The sequence below is a fragment of the Mytilus edulis genome, chromosome 10 (assembly GCF_963676685.1).
Source record: "Mytilus edulis chromosome 10, xbMytEdul2.2, whole genome shotgun sequence".
Lineage (NCBI taxonomy): Eukaryota > Metazoa > Mollusca > Bivalvia > Mytilida > Mytilidae > Mytilus > Mytilus edulis.
The window spans coordinates 7695324-7715620 of record NC_092353.1 but is presented as its reverse complement, the minus strand read 5'-3'; the positions used below and the strand labels follow the sequence as shown (position 1 = coordinate 7715620).

The window sequence follows — 20297 nt, the reverse complement described above, 5'->3', positions numbered from 1 at the left end:
GGTAGCTATATATATAGTGCATAAAAATTGCTCTTTATGTCAATATATAGTTTGCGCATGCGCAAAATTGTTTAAATCATGTATATCATAACCTTGAAACATGTTATCAAACCAAATCATAAGATCATTGAAAATCCCAAAACCCTAATTTTATAGTAAATAGTTCAAATGTTTTTTTAAAGGAATTTTGATACATTTTCGCGCATGTGCAAACCCTGGATATTACAAATATTCATTTTTAGTAAATGTTTACACATGTAAGGAAGGTAACTACCAAACTTGATAGCTGTTTTTCACTAAAAGAAGGTAAAAGAAAAGTTTTTCAGTAAAAAATCAGTATTTTCAAACTGTAAAAACAACCATTTTAGAAAAAGGCCGTGGCCATCTTGAAAAAATGATTTTTTTTAGTGGCCAGCAGTTGTTTCTTAAAAAGTACATAATAATGATGCTTTGTGGTAATTTTCATGCTTGTATCATCATTTGCACAATTCCATGAGTTTACTCTTGATTATGATTGTATTCGTGTTGTTCTGTCTTTAGTTTTATATTTCAGTTTTTACAGGACGAAAGTTTACTTTTGATTATAATGATATTACGAATAACACAGTTTTCTATATTTTTCTATTTCGTCCCTGTATATTTAATTCAACAGTTGAATTAATTGTGATAAAAAACACGTTTAAGACACTTCTTTTGTGTAATTGCACGCCATATCCATTCGTTACATTGCAATCAGCATTTCCCTTTAAAATATAAGTAAACAAGAATATGTCCATAGTACAGGAATGCCCCACTCGCACTTTCATTTTCCATGTTCAGTGGACCGTGAAATTGGATCACAACTTTAATTTGGCACTTAAATTAGAAAGATCATATTATAGGAAAATTGTGTACGAAGTTTTAAGTTGATTGAACTTCGCACTATCATTGTCTATGTTCAGTGGACTAACGGATAGACGGACGCACAGACCAGAAAACATAATGCCCCTCTACTATCGAAGATGGATCGTAAGTGGGCATAAAAAGTTCCACCACTCAAGAAACCTCTAATCTTCAAATTTGAACAGTAATATATCCCGAGTGAAGACATTCCGTAGTCAACTGAGTTATGTGTTGAATCAAATCAATGACTCTTGATGATTCGTTTAACAAATATTAACACATTTAAAACAATGTCATAGTGTTTATGACTTGCTGTTTAAGTCATAATTCCTAAGACAGATGTAAGTTAAATAACATTAAAATCATTTACATTACAAACATTTTACAAACGAAAGAGTATATATATGTTAATAGTTCATCGACCCTACACGATCTGCATTTTTGCTAAATTAAGTGACTCAGCAAACTGACAAATACATTTTGCTTTTGTTGCATGCCTTTTATTATCCACAGCATGTTCTAGTTTTTCATTCATATAATCCATGAGGTAAGCACTAGATAAGTCCAGTAGGTAACTAGTTACCGTCTCCTGCAACAACAACAACAAGATAATTTGTAAAACATGTATATGTCAAACAAATATGCAAATAAATAGAATGAATGTAAAATCAATAGGAACATGTAGTCGAACATATGTAAAATAGCTATACAGTAGTATAAATGTCCAACACACACGCAGTCAAATAAATGTCAAAAAAATATTCAGTCACATGTATAAAATAAAAATAAAATACTCCGCTGAGCGCAGCTTCATACGACCGCAGAGGTCGAACCCTGAACAGTTGGGGCAAGTATGGACACAACATGCAAGCTTGATACAGCTCTGAATTTTGATTGTGATTACAATTTGACACAATATAGGTTTCTGACAGAATGAATGCGGTCTAAATACTTAAAAATCTTAATTTACCTATTATGATCCAATATCCAAAAAGAAAAAAAATATTAAAAAAAAAAAACCGCCCAAATTTTTTGAACCCCCTTATGATTCATCACCCCAACTTCAATCCCAGCCTTTATTTTGTGGTATGGTACCTTGCAGTACAACTTCAGGAAGATCCATACACTTGAACACATGTTATTTGCTGAAAACTAGAAAATGCTTATTTTGGCCCCTTATTCCTAAACCTTTTGGGCAAATACTCCAAAATCAATGCCATATTTCCCTTTGTGATATGGAACCTTGTAGTACAATTTCAGAAAGATTCATACAAGTTATTGTCATGAAACTAGAAAAATGCTTGATTTTTTACCCTTTTTTGGCCCTAAATTCCTAAAATTTTGAGGCAATTACCCCAAAACTCAAACCCAGTTTTCCCTTTGTGATATGGAACCTTGTAGGAAAATGTAAGGGAGATCCAAACACTAACACACAAGTTATTGTCTGGAAGTTACCACAAAATGCTTATTTTTGGCCCCTTTTTCCTTCACTGCGCTATAAAACCAGGTTTAATCCTTCATTTTCTACATTTGAAAATGCCTGTACCAATTCAGGAATATGAGAGTTCTTGTCCATTCGTTTTTGATGTGTTTTGTTATTTGATTTTGCCATGTGATTATGGACTTTCCGAATTGATTTTCCTCTAATTTCAGTATTTGTGTGATTTTACTGTTTGGTACTATAACCCCAAAAATCAATCCCAACCTTCCTTTTGTGATATTGAACCTTACGGTAAAATTTCATAGAGATCCATTTACTTAAACTAAAGTTATTGTGCGAAACCCAATGTGTCTTCGGACGACGCCGACGACGACGCCAATGTCAATCATACCAATATAAATGACCGCAAAAATTGTTTGCAGTCGTATAAAATTCTGTCGTAAGTTCATTTAACATAATAGAAGTATTGTGTACTTGTTATCAGTTCTTTACTGGCCAAAATTCAATTATGACGTTAAATTTCTTTGCTTTTCTAAGCTTTCATATTTGTTGCGTAATAAACGAAGTTGACAATTCCTGAAAACATTATACAACAAGAAGCAAAAGTTAGCAAAGGAACAAAAAAAAATCATCAGATTATCCCAGTGTCATATGTTTAGTGAACTGTGGAACTAAGTTTATAACCTTGATTTTAGAATTTAGAAAGGATGTATCTGAATGAATATGTATAGATTTTGATCATTATTAACCTCGTTGTAAACCTCTACGTCATTATATCTCTTAGGTCATTTTGCATATCACATCTTCTTTTTTTCAATAGTGTATTAAATTTCTTTCAACTACTACACTAAAAAATATTCTGACCAAAACAATAAACTGATATGGAATAACAGACGAATGCACATATCACTAGGCAGAACATATAGTACCCCTCTGCTATCTAAGACGGGTCATTCAAAACGTGTAAGGTCGTAAATATTTTCAAATAATTATACTACCTCACGTATATAAAACAAATACACATTTGTGTACATATATATTGTCATCCTTTACGATAGACAAAAAACAGCTGAAAGGTATGCCATCAACTTGCCACTATACATCATGTAACGAAGAAAAGCATTTATCGTCTAACGAAAGCCACATTTGTATAAAGCCTAGTTGGTCGAGTGGGCTAGGGCGCTTGACACAGTTCAATCGGTACTGCCACGATGCATCAGATGCAAGGGTTGTGATTTCTCTTAGGAAAGAACAAAACATTTGTAGATCGAACATTGCTAGACTATGTTCGAGACGATATATATTGTGTTATAAGTATCATTACATGAATTTTATAAGAAACATCTAACAAAACGGTGAACTGAATGTATTTTATATCAAAATTTATAATTTGCAGAAACATAATTGTAGTTCAAAAAATTAAAATTCGTAAAGCTCGGGAAACTATGCTATACATATAGCTTTCGTGAGTCGAGTGACGTCTGTTCTTGTCAGCTTTATCTTGGTTTATTACACAGTTCGTGATGTATGGTGACATAGGAATAAATTGCAAACAAGCTATTCTATAAGTATAAAGTATAACATAATAATATATATATGTATGTCCATATACTTAATTGCCTCTACCTGTTCATCACATGTAACTGAATTCTCATTTGTATTATCTAATAGTGCTTCATCATCATCATCCTCGTCGTTCATATTAACAACTTCCATTTCACGTCTTTGATTATCTCGGATTCTGTTGTTATGTAGTTCTGAAGCCATATGATTCTACAGCATAAAATGATATGTGGTATAGGTATGTTCAGTAATGATTAAATTTCGAACCAAACAGCTATTATGCATTAACAAGTCCTCTAAGACCAAACAATACTTTTTTTTTTAAATCAGGTTCAATAGTACAATCAATTTTTTAACACTATCACAGAAGTAACATGCGTAAGTTCGACACTTCAGTTACTCCCTTGTTATCTATTAATATCGGTTATTTTCACAATGTGCAGCAGCAGTTTTGTACTTCTGAAAAACAATAATTAATAAACTGTCTCGACTTTGTATAAAAGTGACACCTAACATCCACGTATTTCAACATCAATCCGAATTCTGATAGTAAACAATCTTATTCGGAAGACTCCGTATACATACTATAAGTATTTTATTGTAATTATATTACAAAATATTGATCACATGATGCTAGTATTACTAGACTTGCAATTGCTTTACATCAATCCGACATTAATTTAATGTTTCGGCGGTTTTTGTATTATATGCTAATGATAAATGTATCAGCACAAGAGCCGCATGGCTCAAGGGCTGATATTGACCGAGGGCTGATAATACGTCCGATATGACAATGACATGTTATGATCTTTTTATCATATGCTTCATATCAACAATGGAAAAAATAACAGATTCATATATTGATCACTTTACGTGGTTCCCAAATGAAATTCAGAGAGTGAAAAGTTCACGGACGTCAGACTCAAAATTTATAACATTCGATATGAAATCTTTTTACCATATGCCTCAACAGAGACGAAAAAAAATCTAATATGAACGAATTGACAAAACATCAACAATATACATTATGAACACTGTTTGGAACAGGCATCTTTTTCAATTAGCTTTGAATTTTTATTTATGTTCGGAACTTTTGAAAAATGCATTTATTTAATAATTTGTTTGTTTTTTTATATTTGTTTTTTATTATTATATTACACAATTCACTTTTCAGTATCCAAATAATTGTTTTGTACACTAGTTTGTAATGTTTTCAACTGGAAACGTAGCATTGCGGTGTATTTTCCAGAATATGCCGAGTATCACCGGAATGCCATGCGATAACGTTACGGAAAGGCATGTGATAACAATCGAAGCATGTGATAAACTTTTCATATCAGCAACAATTCGAAAAATATGAAAGATACGTTAATTTAATGCTATTATCATACAGTAAAAATCATATGTCATTTAGTCTAAGTATATGGTAATACGTTTTATTTATTTTATTATTTGGACCCTCTAGATAAGCTAGGGTTAAGAAACCCTTGTCCATTTTTAAATGTTAAATGAAATGTATCGAAACATGTGTAATGTAATGTAACTTTTCTTTTTCTTTTTCAAGGAACCGTCGCCTAATTTCTATGGTGGATGAACTCCTTTTAATTGTAAATTATATTTTTAGCAACATTATTAGCCATGTATCCTTAGATCTCCTAGCGAGTTAGACAGGGTCAGGGAAACATTTGTCAAATATATTTTAGCGTAGCTCGAAAGGAGTCTTCATGTATATTGGGACTATATGTGAAAGTATTGGTAACCATTTTGGTTTCCAAATACCTGACTTTGTATAGAACATGGAACATTTAGTCCTTGCATAGTTATATTGTTTTATACACGTCAGGTAAAAAAACGCAATAATACATGTTTTATTTGTTCTTCAAAGTTTACTTGTAAATATTTCGAACACTTGAAATAAAAAAAATCTCTTGATAACTGTACAATTCGGGAAGCATCTGTTGACAGTGCTTGCTATTCACTTGTATTTATAGGGTTCAATGTTAATCTATGTCTTCAATAGACAAAAAGAAAAAAATACGTTAATGATGCAATCAAAACCCACAAGGCGAAGAAGACAGACAATTATGTAATGACCAAAATAAAAAAAAAGATAAAGAATCCAACATCAGTCTCACAAAACCCTATACACACACGATTAGGCAAAAGAAATATACAAACAAGCCATGTGTGTACTCATGTGTTCTACAGTCATATTTTCCTGTTCTATAATAGACACCCGTCGTGATACTTTTAAACTTTGTTGGTAAGTCATGTTATTCCTGAAGGGCACGACATTAAACTATGTTCAACAGAGGAAGTAAGAAAATAATTTGAGACCCCAAATCTAAAATTTTACAGGACGTTACAGCTCACATACGCAGAACATGTATTTTTAATTCTATGAAAAACATCTGTTTTCTAAAAAAAAGAAATGCAAACAATTTGAAGATTTAAAAAAAATAAGTCGATAAGATGAAATCACTAATTACAGTTCACAAAAAAAAAAACTTTTGATTACGTACCACAAATTCCACTACACACTGGTATTGAAATTGCTGGAAGTTTCAGACACTCCTGTTTTTTCTGCTACATTTAAATGAGCAATTATGGAGTAACAATGTTGAATGGAACTCGGCTTAAAAACGAAACCTCCGAATTATATTGCAATTATAGTTTTGTTCAAACTTAGAATCATGTAGTCACTGTCCACGACTGGTTTTGTATCGGTAAACTTGTTTTTTTTTAGAACATATCTGTCTATCAACACGCCCGCAACACCTTAACAGCTTAACAGTTGTTTACGAGTTAGGGTAACCGAAAGTACTGTTGATCATCTACAAAAACTGACACATTCCAAAATATTTATTTAGTTTAGCATTCCTAAACCATATGGTAATAGTTGATCAGACTATTTCCTTTCATTACCAACCACAAACCAAATATTGATCTGTCATACACGTTTACTAAGAAACACAAGGTTTTCTGAACATTAAGCTTACAATGAAAGCCAAAACAAAATACATTGGTTCTAAAATATTTTTCTTTTCTTGAAAGAAGTTATAGTATTAATGCATTAACCAGTAGGTATAATTAAATTCATCTGTTTCAAGATAAGATGTGCAAGATGTAACTTCAATAAGCTAAAGTGTCTTTCAAACTATGGATTACTGGTGCAACCAATTAATTTTTCTAGAAAAAGTTAATGTATATATCATAAATATCTTATATACATGCATATGTATGAATCAAAACATTTGTGCATAGATATCATAAATACTTACTACACATGATGTCATGTCAAAAAATAGGAAATAAATCTGATATTGTGTTAAGGAAATATTATAACCTATGTGTATTTTGCATTAAGCTAAATGACTACCTAGTTTAATAGCAAGGTTGCCTCGGACCAATAACAAGGTCAATACAGAAAAATTTAGAAATTATATCTTTTTTAATAAACTATTGTGTGTATCGAGGGAGTGGGTGGTGTATTTCTTTTCACAAGATTTTTAGATTTTTTCCAAGAACTTGAACATTCCCAATCTGAGTTTTCTTATACAAGCTACAAAATCAAATGATCTGGTGCTGTTGAGAGATGTCTTCCACGTTTCTGTTTCTGGAAACCGAGGTTGTTTTTTTTTTATTCTTTTCAGACATGATGTTAGGTTGTTTATTATTTGTTTTTGTCTTTTTATTTTTCTTTCTCTTCGCATTTTATTTTTGTTTAAAATATTATTGATCTTCGTTAGCTGTAATGATACATGTAATATCAATGTATTTTTTCAGTTTAGATAAAATGTAAGATTTCGGCCTAAATATAACTTATTTCATAATATCTTGCTTCTTTGTTAAATGTTAGGTTCTTATCCGTACATCTCTTTGTCAATTATAGATTTAAAATAATTGATTTGCAAAGGATACAGTAAAATTAGCAGTCAATCTTTGTCTTTTATAAGTAACCATGACCTTATTTGGTAAAAATCTTCTGTTAACCTCCAGTAAAGTGTGTTTCATCTCCAGTCGCCCCTGTGTTAAAAAGAATATAAAAAAGAAGATGTGGTATGATTGCCAATGAGACAACTATCCACAGAAGACCAAAATGACACAGATATTAACAACTATAGGTCACCGTATGGTCTTCAACAATGAGCAAAGCCCATACCGCATAGTCAGCTATAACAGGCCCCGATAAGACAATGTAAAACAATTCAAACGAGAAAACTAACGGCCTTATATATGTAAAAAAATGAAAGAAAAACAAATATGTAACACATAAACAAACGATAACCACTAAATTACAGGCTCCTGACTTTGGACAGGCAAATACATAAATAATGTGGCGGGGTTAAACACGTTAGCGGGATCCCAATCCTCTCCCTAACCTGGGACAGTGATATAACAGTACAACATAAGAACGAACTATAAAAATCAGTTGAAAAAGGCTTAACTCATCAGATGGACAAAAATACAAGTGAAGAATATATTAAGATAGTAAATGCTATTTAACATATAACAATACAATAACAACTGGTTCGTAATTCTATTATGCTGTTTTTGTGTAATGTCCTAAATTAATTTAAGATATTCGTTGATATTCTGTGGTTAACATGTCAAAATATACTATAACATTATGTATTTATGTTTTTCTTTGTGTTGAGTGTTCTTGCATTTATTTGTACTGTATTTCTGTCATGTAATGTTGTCATTTTAGCGGTATGCTTAACATTGCAATAAAGTGCGAGGTTTGGCTAGCCACATCTCTGTTTCATAAAATGTCCTGTAACAAGGCAAGAATAAGGCAGTTGTTAACTTATAGTTCGTTTCTATGTATGTATGTTGCATTGTCATTTGTTTTTGTTGCACTTCAAAGTTTCTGTGGTTTTCCTCGCATAGTTGACGTGTTTCTGTCGGTTTTAGTTTGTAATCCGGATTTATTTTCTCCTAATCGATTTATGACATTTGAACCGCGGTATAAATTAAAATCACAAAAAATACTTAGCTCCGAGGAAAATTCAGAACGAAAAGGCCCTAATCAAATGGCAAAATCAAAAGCTCAAACACATCAAACGAATGGAAAACAGCTGTCATATTCCTAAAAAGATCTGAATGAAATTAAACTTCTGTAACTCATGTAAAGCCCTGTTTTGTAATTTTAAATAGAAAATAAGCTAGATATTCTTACATGTAGTGTGAAGAGATTATTAAGCTGTAAAATCCCTTCTTCGCAACATCTATATAATGTATCACAATTTATGGCCGAACAACTATATATAGATATTTCAGTTTTACATGGAAAACAGAAACATGTACGACAAAATTAAAAAGGATTATATTTTCGGCCCCTTATGTTGCATTTCCTTAATGAAAGGTGATGTTTTGTTTGGCTCTTGCTTAAGACCTACATCAAAAGTTCAATGTAGGAATGTAGGATGTAAAACAAATTAATTCACACTGGTTTACGATTTTGATTTTGTTTTGGTTTTTCTTCTCAAATGAACATCTAATACAGTGTTAACATTGTGCGGGAACTTGGTCTTATAAATTTATGAATATTATATGATTAATAAACAACAAATTACTCTACTAAAACACACATTTTAAAATCATTTAACTCGCTTCTCCTAAATTTATATAGCAAACAACCAAACAACAGAGAATTAGTTACTGACCTTAAACGACAATTCAGTCTGCTTACTACAATTCCGATTCACAGTCTTATGAACCAACTAATTTGCACAACTTTATATAGCAGAACTGGACTAAATTTGACACGTGCATTATTATAACCGAGTACATTAGCTTTCTTTGATCTATGTTTTTATAAACAATGAAATACCAGAAAACGGGACAATTATTTAATCTTGACTGTTCAAATCTAGTAGTTGTTAAAAGTATGTATATTTATATAATGACTTCTAAGCTGGCAAATTCATCAATTTGCTGGGATTCATTTTTTTTATCACTATATTTATATATTCTATCTGCCCGGGTTTGTAGAGACGTTTTGGATTTCAATGAACGTAATCTATGTATAACTGGTAAAATGTAAGTCAATGATTTTGACACCACACATTACTTTAAAACCATTATTTTTTTTTTAAGATACAAATATTTGGTTTGGAAGTTTTACTGCACCTGTAGAAATATATTACTAACGGGATAGCACATTCTTATTTTTACGGTTATGTTTATCGCAACCGTGAATTTAGATGCTATCCTGATAGACATATACTGTATATCATATGTATTTGTATTCATTATTTTGTACATAAATCAGTTCGTTAGTGTTTTCCTCTGAACTGGTGTACATTTTTCATTTCGGGGACTTTTAAAGCTGAATATGCGGAATGGGTTTTGCGCATGTAAGAAATTTAAAAGGTCTCACGGTGATTTAAAATTCTATTTTATTTTGTCTGGTTGATATCGAGAGTTGTCTCATTGGCAATCATACCATATCTTCTTATTTTTATGATTATCGATTCGCACATTTTTATAAAAGGTTACCAATTCAACACTGTAATTATATCTTTGAATATTGTTTAATCGGTACAAATATTTATTTTTGTTTGTATCAGCAGATTAAACCCAACTATTTAAATTGCTAAAAACCTGTCGTTACCTAAATTTGAACATTTTGACGCTAAGTCCATTTGATTTTGGATCGGTACTTATTGCTATTTCAATAATACATGACTTTTTTGTTAGTTGTCAAAAGCTTCCAACTAGCTTCATTCACTGTTAGTACTTTGTTTCGTTTGTGGTTTTGTTGTTCTTTTTGTGTGCTTTGTATCAATCGTATGAGTTTCATGTTATACAAAGTTTTTCTTTTTTCATATGTTTTATGATAATATTCACTCCGGCAAAAGAGTGTCGGTATAATTGGGAAATATATCTTTTCGTTTTCTGATCGTATTCTTTAACTTTGACCGAGCAATAACTTGTTTACATTTCGTCACAGACTTTCGTATGAAAGTGAAAAACACTAATTAGACTGCATGTATGTCGCGAATGATCATACCATTTAAATGACAATGACCTTGACCTGTAGGTATACCTGTTGGTCAAATCGTAGTTTTTTTGGTTGTCCTGTGTAAACATGTGTCATCATTTTACACGCATGATGTTTCCTTGAATTTTGAACTTAATGTCAAATGTTGGGGGAATTTTCGTGTCTAAACCCTTAATATTGATTCTTTACAAAAGGCATTAGCTATTCAGAATATCCATGCATCATTTAATTTTGTTTCAATTTTCAAGTGTAGCTATACTTATCGTGATGACATGAATGCTACTGCTCGCAGCCGAATGCTAATGTTCATAATGATGTCGGAGAATCAGTTTTACAACATATTACCCAATATTCCGAATAGCCACACCCAGCCAACCACAGCAATGCTACAGCAGGGATTCCAAACAAAATAGAAATTATCACTATCTGCAGATCTTTATCACCGATGTCTCCAAAACACATTCCAATTCCAATAGCTAATGAAGGGAGGGCAATGGTTAATACGCAGCATATAACAGGCCACCAGAGATTTCTGCAATGCCGTCCAAGCACCAGATGTTTTGAGGAAATTGTCTTGATGATATCGTTATACAGCTCAGAGCTAACCTGTGGTAAGATGCAAATTTAACATTATCATTAATTAACAATGTCATTAAAGATGAAGGTTTGGCATGCCACAAAACCAGGTTCAACCCACCATTTTTTCTTAAAATGCCCTGTACCAAGTCAGGAAAATGGCCATTGTTACATTATAGTTTGTCTCTGTGTGTGTTACATTTTGGTGTTGTGTTTCTGTTGTGTCGCAGTTCTCTTATATCTGATACGTTTCCCTCGTTAACCCGGATTTGTTTTTTCTCTCTCGACTTATGAATTTCGAACAGCGGTATATAATGTTGCCTTTTTTTTTTAAATTAGATGAGAAACACTATCATTTGTGGATATTCATGTATTATTTCTTTTATTATTATTGATGTGAAAACTACACATCATTTTACACAAGGAAACATTTTGAAAAGGTATTTCATACCTTTATATCTTTTTTTAAGCAATTTAACATCATTTACTACCACTTTGTCTTTAATATTTAGAACGAATTCCCCCTTTTTTTTCATTTATTCCATTTTTTAGGACCTGACACTGAGGACCAATTTGGAACATTTCGTTTACTGATGTATGAACTTGTGGAGAAATCTTACCATAACAGAATTGTTATCCGAAGTTTGGGATATAAAAAAAATGACTATTTTTTTTCTAATCGAAAGATGCCTTCCTCTTATAGATATAAACATAGTTTATAACATATGAAAATAAGTTGAGTCATGTTTGAAACGTCATACATATATATATGTGCAACGAACGGCGAATAACCATATCAATTTGCATAATTTGTGCGATCAGACACATTATTATAACTTTTACCCGTTTAAATAATAAATTATGTCTCGGAGTACCTTCCGAACTGATGATGTAATGAAAATGATCATCAACACGATTTCAAGTAATCTTTAAAAGTCTCAGATTCGTCTAGAAATGTTGTCATATATCTGACTTTGTATTCTGAAATCATTTGCCCTCTTTGACATTTTTATTTTCATCCGGAAATGATCTATAGATTGATTCAACTTTTTGAGAAAAAAATTACGTTTGAATAAAGTATCTAATTTTCCTCATTTTTATTGTTCTTTTATGTTTCAAACGAAATGACTTTCTTACGGAGCTTTATCAATTTTTTGTCGAATTGACTTAGGCAAATCTGTGAGGTAAGAGTATTCAGCTTATAATAAAAGAGACGATTATGTCTAAGGAAACGAATGCCCCTACTAAAGCTTTTTATAAGATGTAAAAATACCTTTGAACGGACGTAAGGACGGACGGCCAAGGGAAATCGTTATGTCCCCTTCGCCTAGCAGCGGGGGCATGCAGATGTAATGTAGAAGAGTACGAAAATCACCAATAACCTATATTATTAGCTTCGAACACACTTCTGTTCTAAATATAATCATAAAGTAAGCAATTTACAACTTGCATTACGTTTTGTTTGTTTTGCACTATCCGGATTTGATAAGTTGATGATACATAATCTAAATAGGGAGGATAAGGAGACAACAAACCCGACTAAACCAACACAATAGCCATAAAAGACATTATTCACAAAATTCGTACCATTCAGCTGATGATAATATAAGTACAGATAGTTAATGACACATATGTTTTCATTGACCCTCTGCATCTGTAGTTTTGTTTCACAAATATTAACCTGCATTGGTGGTATACTAAGTGATTCTGGCACATACTTCCACTTAAAAACCGGTCCTCTACAGCTGAAATGACTTTTCTCCTCATGAAGAAGATCTAGGTTCCTATTTCGGTTCACTGTAAGTAAAGAAATATTTATCGTTACAAACAGGATTAAATCATTTTCATTAAATATATGTTCATTGCATAGTATGTGATTGCTACCTAGTTATCAAGTTAATATTTGATATTATATGATCTGATTAAAATAGCTGAAAATAAGTCATAGACAATTTCTTCAACTTCATTTAACCAAATGCACCAATCTTTGACTTACTTATAGACATACTAATACAATTTCAACTAAAACTTTCAATCGTGTTTTTTCAGAATTAAGGTATTGACAACTTGAAGTCGAAAGATAATGACTGCACCTGTGATAGTTCCCTATTCATAATTCTTATTAACAGCCGGATCGGGATGAAAATTTTAGGAACTCAATTTTCGGCTCTCCCTCAACACCATTTGCGAGTATCGTCTTGAGGAAACGATGATAGTCCGTCGGAAGGGATGATAAATGGCTGACCCGTGTTAAAAGAGAGCCATATCTCTTGCACGTTGAAGACACCCTTGTAGATTTCGAAAAAAAAAGTAGGCTTATGACGCTACAAGGCAGCATTCGCACATTCACACATACCACTACACCATGACGACTGGATACGAACTAATAGTAATTTAACATACTTAAAGGAAGCAAGATCTTTTTATAAGTTGGGCGAGTTGGGTGACCTTTATTCAGTGGGGTTTAAACCTTTTTCGCTAATAAGTGAGTTGTCAGACTGATTGTTCAATTTGATTTTACACTTTTTCAAAAGTTGGGCGAGTTGGTAAACAAGAGGGGGCGATTTTTTTATAAAGTGGCGATATAGTGTGGACCGATTGGCAAGTGGGGCGAGTTGACATGGTTTGATAACTACTCATCGTGTTCGGGGTCATAAGGGGTATACATCATATAGTAATATATACTGTATATTATAATGGTTGTGTGGCGTTCTAAAATAGATTTTATGAATTGTAAATGATTTTTCGTCTAATCTAAAACAGCTGGGATGTAAAATAGTTATCCCTATCGGACTTGGTGTGTCAGTGTTAGATCACCCTCTGGCCTCCGGCCATCGGGTGATCTTACACTGACACACCGCGTCCTTGTTGGATAACTATTAATTACAAACTGATGTGTTGATTTCTTTCAAATAGATATACTTTGATGATTCCATTTAGCGACCGATCTAGAAAGCGTTGATTCTGGAAAAAGAATCCACGGTAAATGAATAAGCTGACGTCACGACAATGGTTTAAATTTGAATATTATTTAATAGTTATCCCACAAGATTTGTTTACTTGACTTTTGAACACCGGTATACTACTGTTGTCTTTCTTTATTCATCTAGACATTGACAATGATGGTCGGTTGAAACATAACTTTACGACAAAAGAGATGATTTCAGATTCCCAATAGCCAGCTTCCTATTTCTATGTAGAAAAATTCCATCAGCACCTGCATACGGAGTATAAATCTCGTAATTGATACGATATTCCAGGGCTTGTATGTCCTATAATGAATTACTTAATAGAATGTTGCTGTTAATAAAGAAGCTATTCAACCAAGAGTTCATTGTGGTGAAGTTGAAATCTTCCCTTCGTATATGTACCGCACGCCATCACGATTGGTTGAAAGTTTTGAAATATCCACTTTACAGACGAAAATGGATATGTTCCAATTGTCTTAAATACAATCTCGTCCCATTTTCGCCGTGTGTGACCAGGCTATTTGACATTGTCACCGGGTGTGTACTAAAATGAGCCACTCGACGGGTGCAACATGGAGACTGAGATCACCCCCAGTTTTTGGTAGGTTTAGTGTTGCTCAGAGTCTTGTTTCCTATGTTATGTTGTGCTTTGTATACTGTTGTTTGTTTGTGCTTATCTGTTAAGTCATGGCGTTGTCAGTCTCTTTTGACTTGTGAGTTTTGAATGACCCTTTGGTATCCTTCGCCTCTCTTTTATCGACTAACTTGTAATTTACTAGCTTACCTGCATCTCTCACCCGATTTAATGCCAGTTCATGGTTATATTGTTGCCCTGCAAAGAAGAAAAACAGAAAACTATTTTTACAACTATTTAGTACATGAGCATATTTTGTTTTACGGGGGTAGGCCTTGTGGTAACACCAAAATTTTCCTCTCGTTTAATTTTTCTTACAATTACATTATTGAAAAGGTAGGGGTCCATGCATCATCTGCCAAAGTCTTACGGAAATTCACCGTTTCATTTTATGTGTAGGGTATATTGAATATGACCAGTTTTTGGGTACCAGTTTTTGGGTACCCTAAAATACTATCGAAAAGACTAGTAGGTAAAAATCATTGAGTGTTTCTGCACATATTGTCCTTAGAAATACCCCTGACTGTTAAATTGCACAGTAGAAACATATTTTAAAGTAAATCTGAAACATCATGGTAATACAAATAGCCTGAATGTAAAAAAAAAGATTTTAAAAATTGATACGGCGAGAAGTAGAGCCAGCTCAGATTACACATTTTTTTCAAGTTTAGTCAGAATCAGTTCCGATCATATCTTCTAGAATAGTACATTTAATATTGGAAAAAAAAACCAAAAACAAACAGTAAGTAAAATTGAGAATGGAAATGGGGAATGTGTCAAAGAGACAACAACCCGACCAAATAAAAAACAACAGCAGAGGGTCACCAACAGGTCTTCAATGTAGCGAGAAATTCCCGCACCCGGAGGCGTCCTTCAGCTGGCCCCTAAACAAATATATACTAGTCCAGTGATAATGAACGCCATACTAATTTCCAAATTGTACACAAGAAACTAAAATTAAAATACAAGACTAACAAAGGCCAGAGGTTCCTGACTTGGGACAGGCGCAAAAATGCGGCGGGGTTAAACATGTTTGTGAGATCTCAACCCTCCCCCTATACCTCTAACCAATGTAGTAAAGTAAACGCATAACAATACGCACATTAAAATTCAGTTCAAGAGAAATCCGAGTCTGATTTCAGAAGATGTAACCAAAGAAAATAAACAAAATGACAATAATACATAAATAACAACAGACTACTAGCAGTTAACTGACATGCCAGCTCCAGACTTCAATTAAACTGACTGAAAGATTATGATTTCATCATATGAACATCAGGCACAATCCTTCCCGTTAGGGGTTTAGTATCATACCATCATAACATATATGAGAAGAACATAACCCGTGTCATGCCAACAACTGTTTAAAAAAAAAATAATGTGTTTAGTTCCGATGCAAAGACCTTATCAGTGACTCAATATTAACGCCAAAATATGCAATCTTTAATGACTTGACAACAGTATCGTAATTATATCCCTTCTTAATAAGTCTATTCAAAGGTTTTGTAAGTTTCTGAGGTGAATACTGACACCTTTGTGCTTTATAAAGAATATTACCATAAAAACTTGGATGTGAAATACCTAAACGTATTAGAAGTCTGCATGTTGAGCTATATTTACGAATGATGTCTTTATACCGATGATAAAATTTAGTAAATGTTTTGACTAGTTTGTGATATCGAAAACCCTGGTGTAATAATTTTTCAGTAATACATAAATTTCTCTCGTTAAAATCTAAAACATTGTTACATACACGAGCGAGTACATACTCAGTATCAATGACTTAGCACTAAAACCATATAACCGGCTCAAGCGAGTAAATCAATCTCGTTGAGATGACCAACGATAATCTATAATTATGCAAAAAAGACAAACAGGGTCATGTATTTAATGTAAAACTGTAAGACACAATACCTTCTGCTTCAATGGCTAAGGCAAGTTTAGGAAGCCAGACGTCCATATCTCCAGTACCATTTATGTAGGTAAACGGCCTAAGATATCCTGGTATCTCACATTCTTCCTTCAACACTGGAATGATGACATTTTCTTTCATTTCAGCCAACAACTTTAAAATAGCGAATTCTACTTCATATTGACACCAGTAACTCTTATTATATTCCTCCGTTAAAATAAACATTGTTTTCACGGAGTTGGACATAGCATATTCTATATTTTCTGTTATTTTCATTCCTGGGATAAAATCCGCTGAATGTTCGAAACATTTAAAGTTATAGTAATTTTGTAAGTGCTGTATTACTGTTCCCACCCACAATCTGTCACTTTCACTGTAGGATATAAACACGTGGAACTTCTTGCCATCAGGAAGCTGCTTTCTTTCAACTGATCGTTGTACGTCTTCACCAGTTACTGTAGCCATCTGATAGTTGTCTACGCTAAAAACGAAAACGTTTTTTTTATTGTCAATTCTGTAAAGTATATTTTAGTAACTTTAATTGATTTATCTGATCATACATATTTTTAAAAATTCTCTTTATTAAAGTTTATTTATTAAATTGCAAAAATAACGGATTTACCGCCATGATAATGTCTCAGTGACGAGCAGAGACCTTACATTACTTAAACAACGCATAATAGTTATCAAAGGTATCGGGCTTATAATTTGATACGCTAGAAGCGCGTTCAGTCTACATAAGACTCAACAGTGACGCTCATTATGATCATATCAACATAGTTAAAAAGCCAAACAAGTACAAAGTTGATGAGAGTTGAGGACCAATAATTCAAAATGTTGTGCCATATACGGCTATGGTAATCTATGCCTTGGATAAGACAATTATTAGTATTTCGAATAATTCATACTTGAGCAAACAACAAATTTATACAAATGACCATATATTTGATTTCATGTGAACACCGAAGTGCCGACTACTAGGATGGTAATACTCTCAATGACGAAACATCTTCCAGTAGTGGCACCGACCCAGTGGTGTAAATAGGTATCAAAGGTACCAGGCGTATAATTGTATACGTTATACGCGCGTTTCGTCTGTATAAGAGGCGTCAGTGACGCTCATATCAAAATAGTAAGAAAGCGAAAGAAGTATAAAGTTGAAGAGTATTAAGGACCCTCAACACCAAAAGGTTGTGCCAAATACGGCTACGGTCATTTTTGCCTGCGCTAAGAAAATCCTAATAATTTTGAGTAGTTCATACTTTAGCAAACAGAAAATATACATTGAGAATTATTTTCAGCAAACAGATATACATGTCGAACCATCGTTACAACAACTAATAACAACGAAAAGTTTTAACATTCTCTAATGCTCATTGCATTATGCATGTTATGTTTATCATGTTTATTTTGAAACTTTAATTTTAACTCTTTTGGATTTAAATCAATTAGCCAGAGGAAATAGCTGTTGTAAAAATAGTTGAAAAATTGATGAAATACAAGATAGATACAAAAAATAGGTCTGATTTGTTTAGACAAGGTCGAGTAAGGTTCAGAATATGCGGATCATGGTTTAGACTTGGTCGAGCATGTTTCAGTCTATGTTGAGTTTGGTCCAGATACGTATAAAATTGTTAAGTATGGTTCAGACTACAGCCGAGTAATATCAAGTAATTTCACACCAATTCAGACTGGTCGAGTAACAATTAGTACAGCCGTGTACATATATAACCCATTGCAGACTTTTACTGATCTGAAGTGTATATATGCAGTTTTGCAATAAAGGTATTTATGTTGACTGTTAATTCTACGGAATCATTGAAAATGAATTGAAATATTATATGAATTGTCTTATTGAGATAATGAAATTGTAATTTGTATTCTCATAAGCGCGCGTACTTCATTGGTTGATATGATGAACAAATTATGAAGGTATAGGTATAAATATGCACTATGCTGTTCTGCACACATATGTCAAATCGAAAAATTATACATTACTACTGATAAAATAAAAACAACATGAATTATTAAAGTGCTTTTCTTCCTTGTGATATTAATTTGAATATAACTATGACATCAATTATTTCTCTAATGTGCAACACATTATTTAAATATTATTATACCAGCTTGTATACCATTGATTTCTAGCATGTTTTTATACTAACATAAGATGTTATTTTTATTCGGATATATTCATAAAATTTAATTTACACATCTAGGCACCGGTACAATATTTTAAAGAAGAGTTGGTAAACAATACGAAATATCTACTAAATAAAAATGTCATAAAGGGAAATGAGGTTATAGTCCCTAACCATCCCAATCAAAACCACCACATCCCCAAGACAGCCCTGACATGTATTAAAATGAAAATACGAAACAGCCAAGTTTGACTGAATTGCCTAACTGGTATGATACATCACAGTGTTTTCCCAATGTACGTACACATTGTACAGACAAAATTATTTAACTTTAATGTATTTTATCTTGTAAATGCTCTAGTTTTATATTCTATAAAATATAAAATACAATACATGATCAATCAATTGATAAATTCAAAACAAACATATCCATTTTTTAAATAAAATGTATGTATATAAATAAATGTAGAAATACTTGCCCTTCATGTAAAATGATGATTCATTGAACCACTGTTTCCAATTGACCTAGATATCTTATACAGATCACATTTCAGAAAGCTCTTTTGAATGTTGTAGATTTTCTAGAAACATATATAACCATTGTTTATAATAGCAACGACATAAAACAAAACAATTGTGTTGAGGCAACACTCTATACAAGATATATGTTATTACCAATCAATAATTATCTATATATCAAGATATTGGCAATGTTGAAAGAAAATAGTAAACAAATAATAGCTTTTCTAAAAAGCTAACCGTATCATAGTTGATACAATTGGAATTGGAAAAGTTCAAATACTAATAGGCAAATACATACATTTAACGTGGACATTTTTTGGGGTGGGAGAGTATATTAACACTGAAATTTCAGGTACGGAAAAAAAACCAGAATATGCATCGCCAAATAGATCTTACTTTACAAATCCTTGTCCTCTAATATAAATTTCTTTTTTTTTTTTTTAGATAGAAGCCAACAATATGCCTTGATCCCTATGTTATATGTCAAGTCAGAGTCGCCAAATTGATTGGTAAATAGGGATGAAATTCACAAATTTTATACTGAGTTACCCTACAGATCATTCACATCAACTTTGGTTGAAATTGGTTCAGTAGTTTAATTTACATAATTAAGAGAATATCTTTGAAAAACAGATGAAAGACTTAATG

The 20297-nt window shown here is 32.5% G+C and overlaps 1 protein-coding gene across 2 annotated transcripts; it reads right to left on the bottom strand.

Annotated features, from left to right (window-relative positions):
* Positions 1 to 1127: 1127 nt before the first annotated feature.
* On the bottom strand, positions 1128 to 19779 carry LOC139493284 (uncharacterized). 2 transcript variants are annotated; one of them, XM_071281526.1, is made up of 9 exons: positions 19607 to 19775; positions 16989 to 17467; positions 15225 to 15272; positions 13153 to 13268; positions 11241 to 11501; positions 7808 to 7912; positions 7168 to 7203; positions 3950 to 4096; positions 1128 to 1471 (listed from the first exon to the last, which is right to left on the bottom strand). In XM_071281526.1, the coding sequence occupies exons 2-9, from the start codon at positions 17449 to 17451 to the stop codon at positions 1307 to 1309; spliced, it is 1341 nt and encodes a 446-aa protein (XP_071137627.1). In that variant the 5' UTR covers positions 17452 to 17467; positions 19607 to 19775; the 3' UTR covers positions 1128 to 1306. The 2 variants fall into 2 exon arrangements, with proteins under 2 accessions (XP_071137627.1, XP_071137628.1); XM_071281527.1 differs by lacking the exons at positions 7168 to 7203; positions 7808 to 7912 and having other exon boundaries at positions 19607 to 19779.
* Between the last annotated feature and the right edge of the window lie 518 nt (positions 19780 to 20297).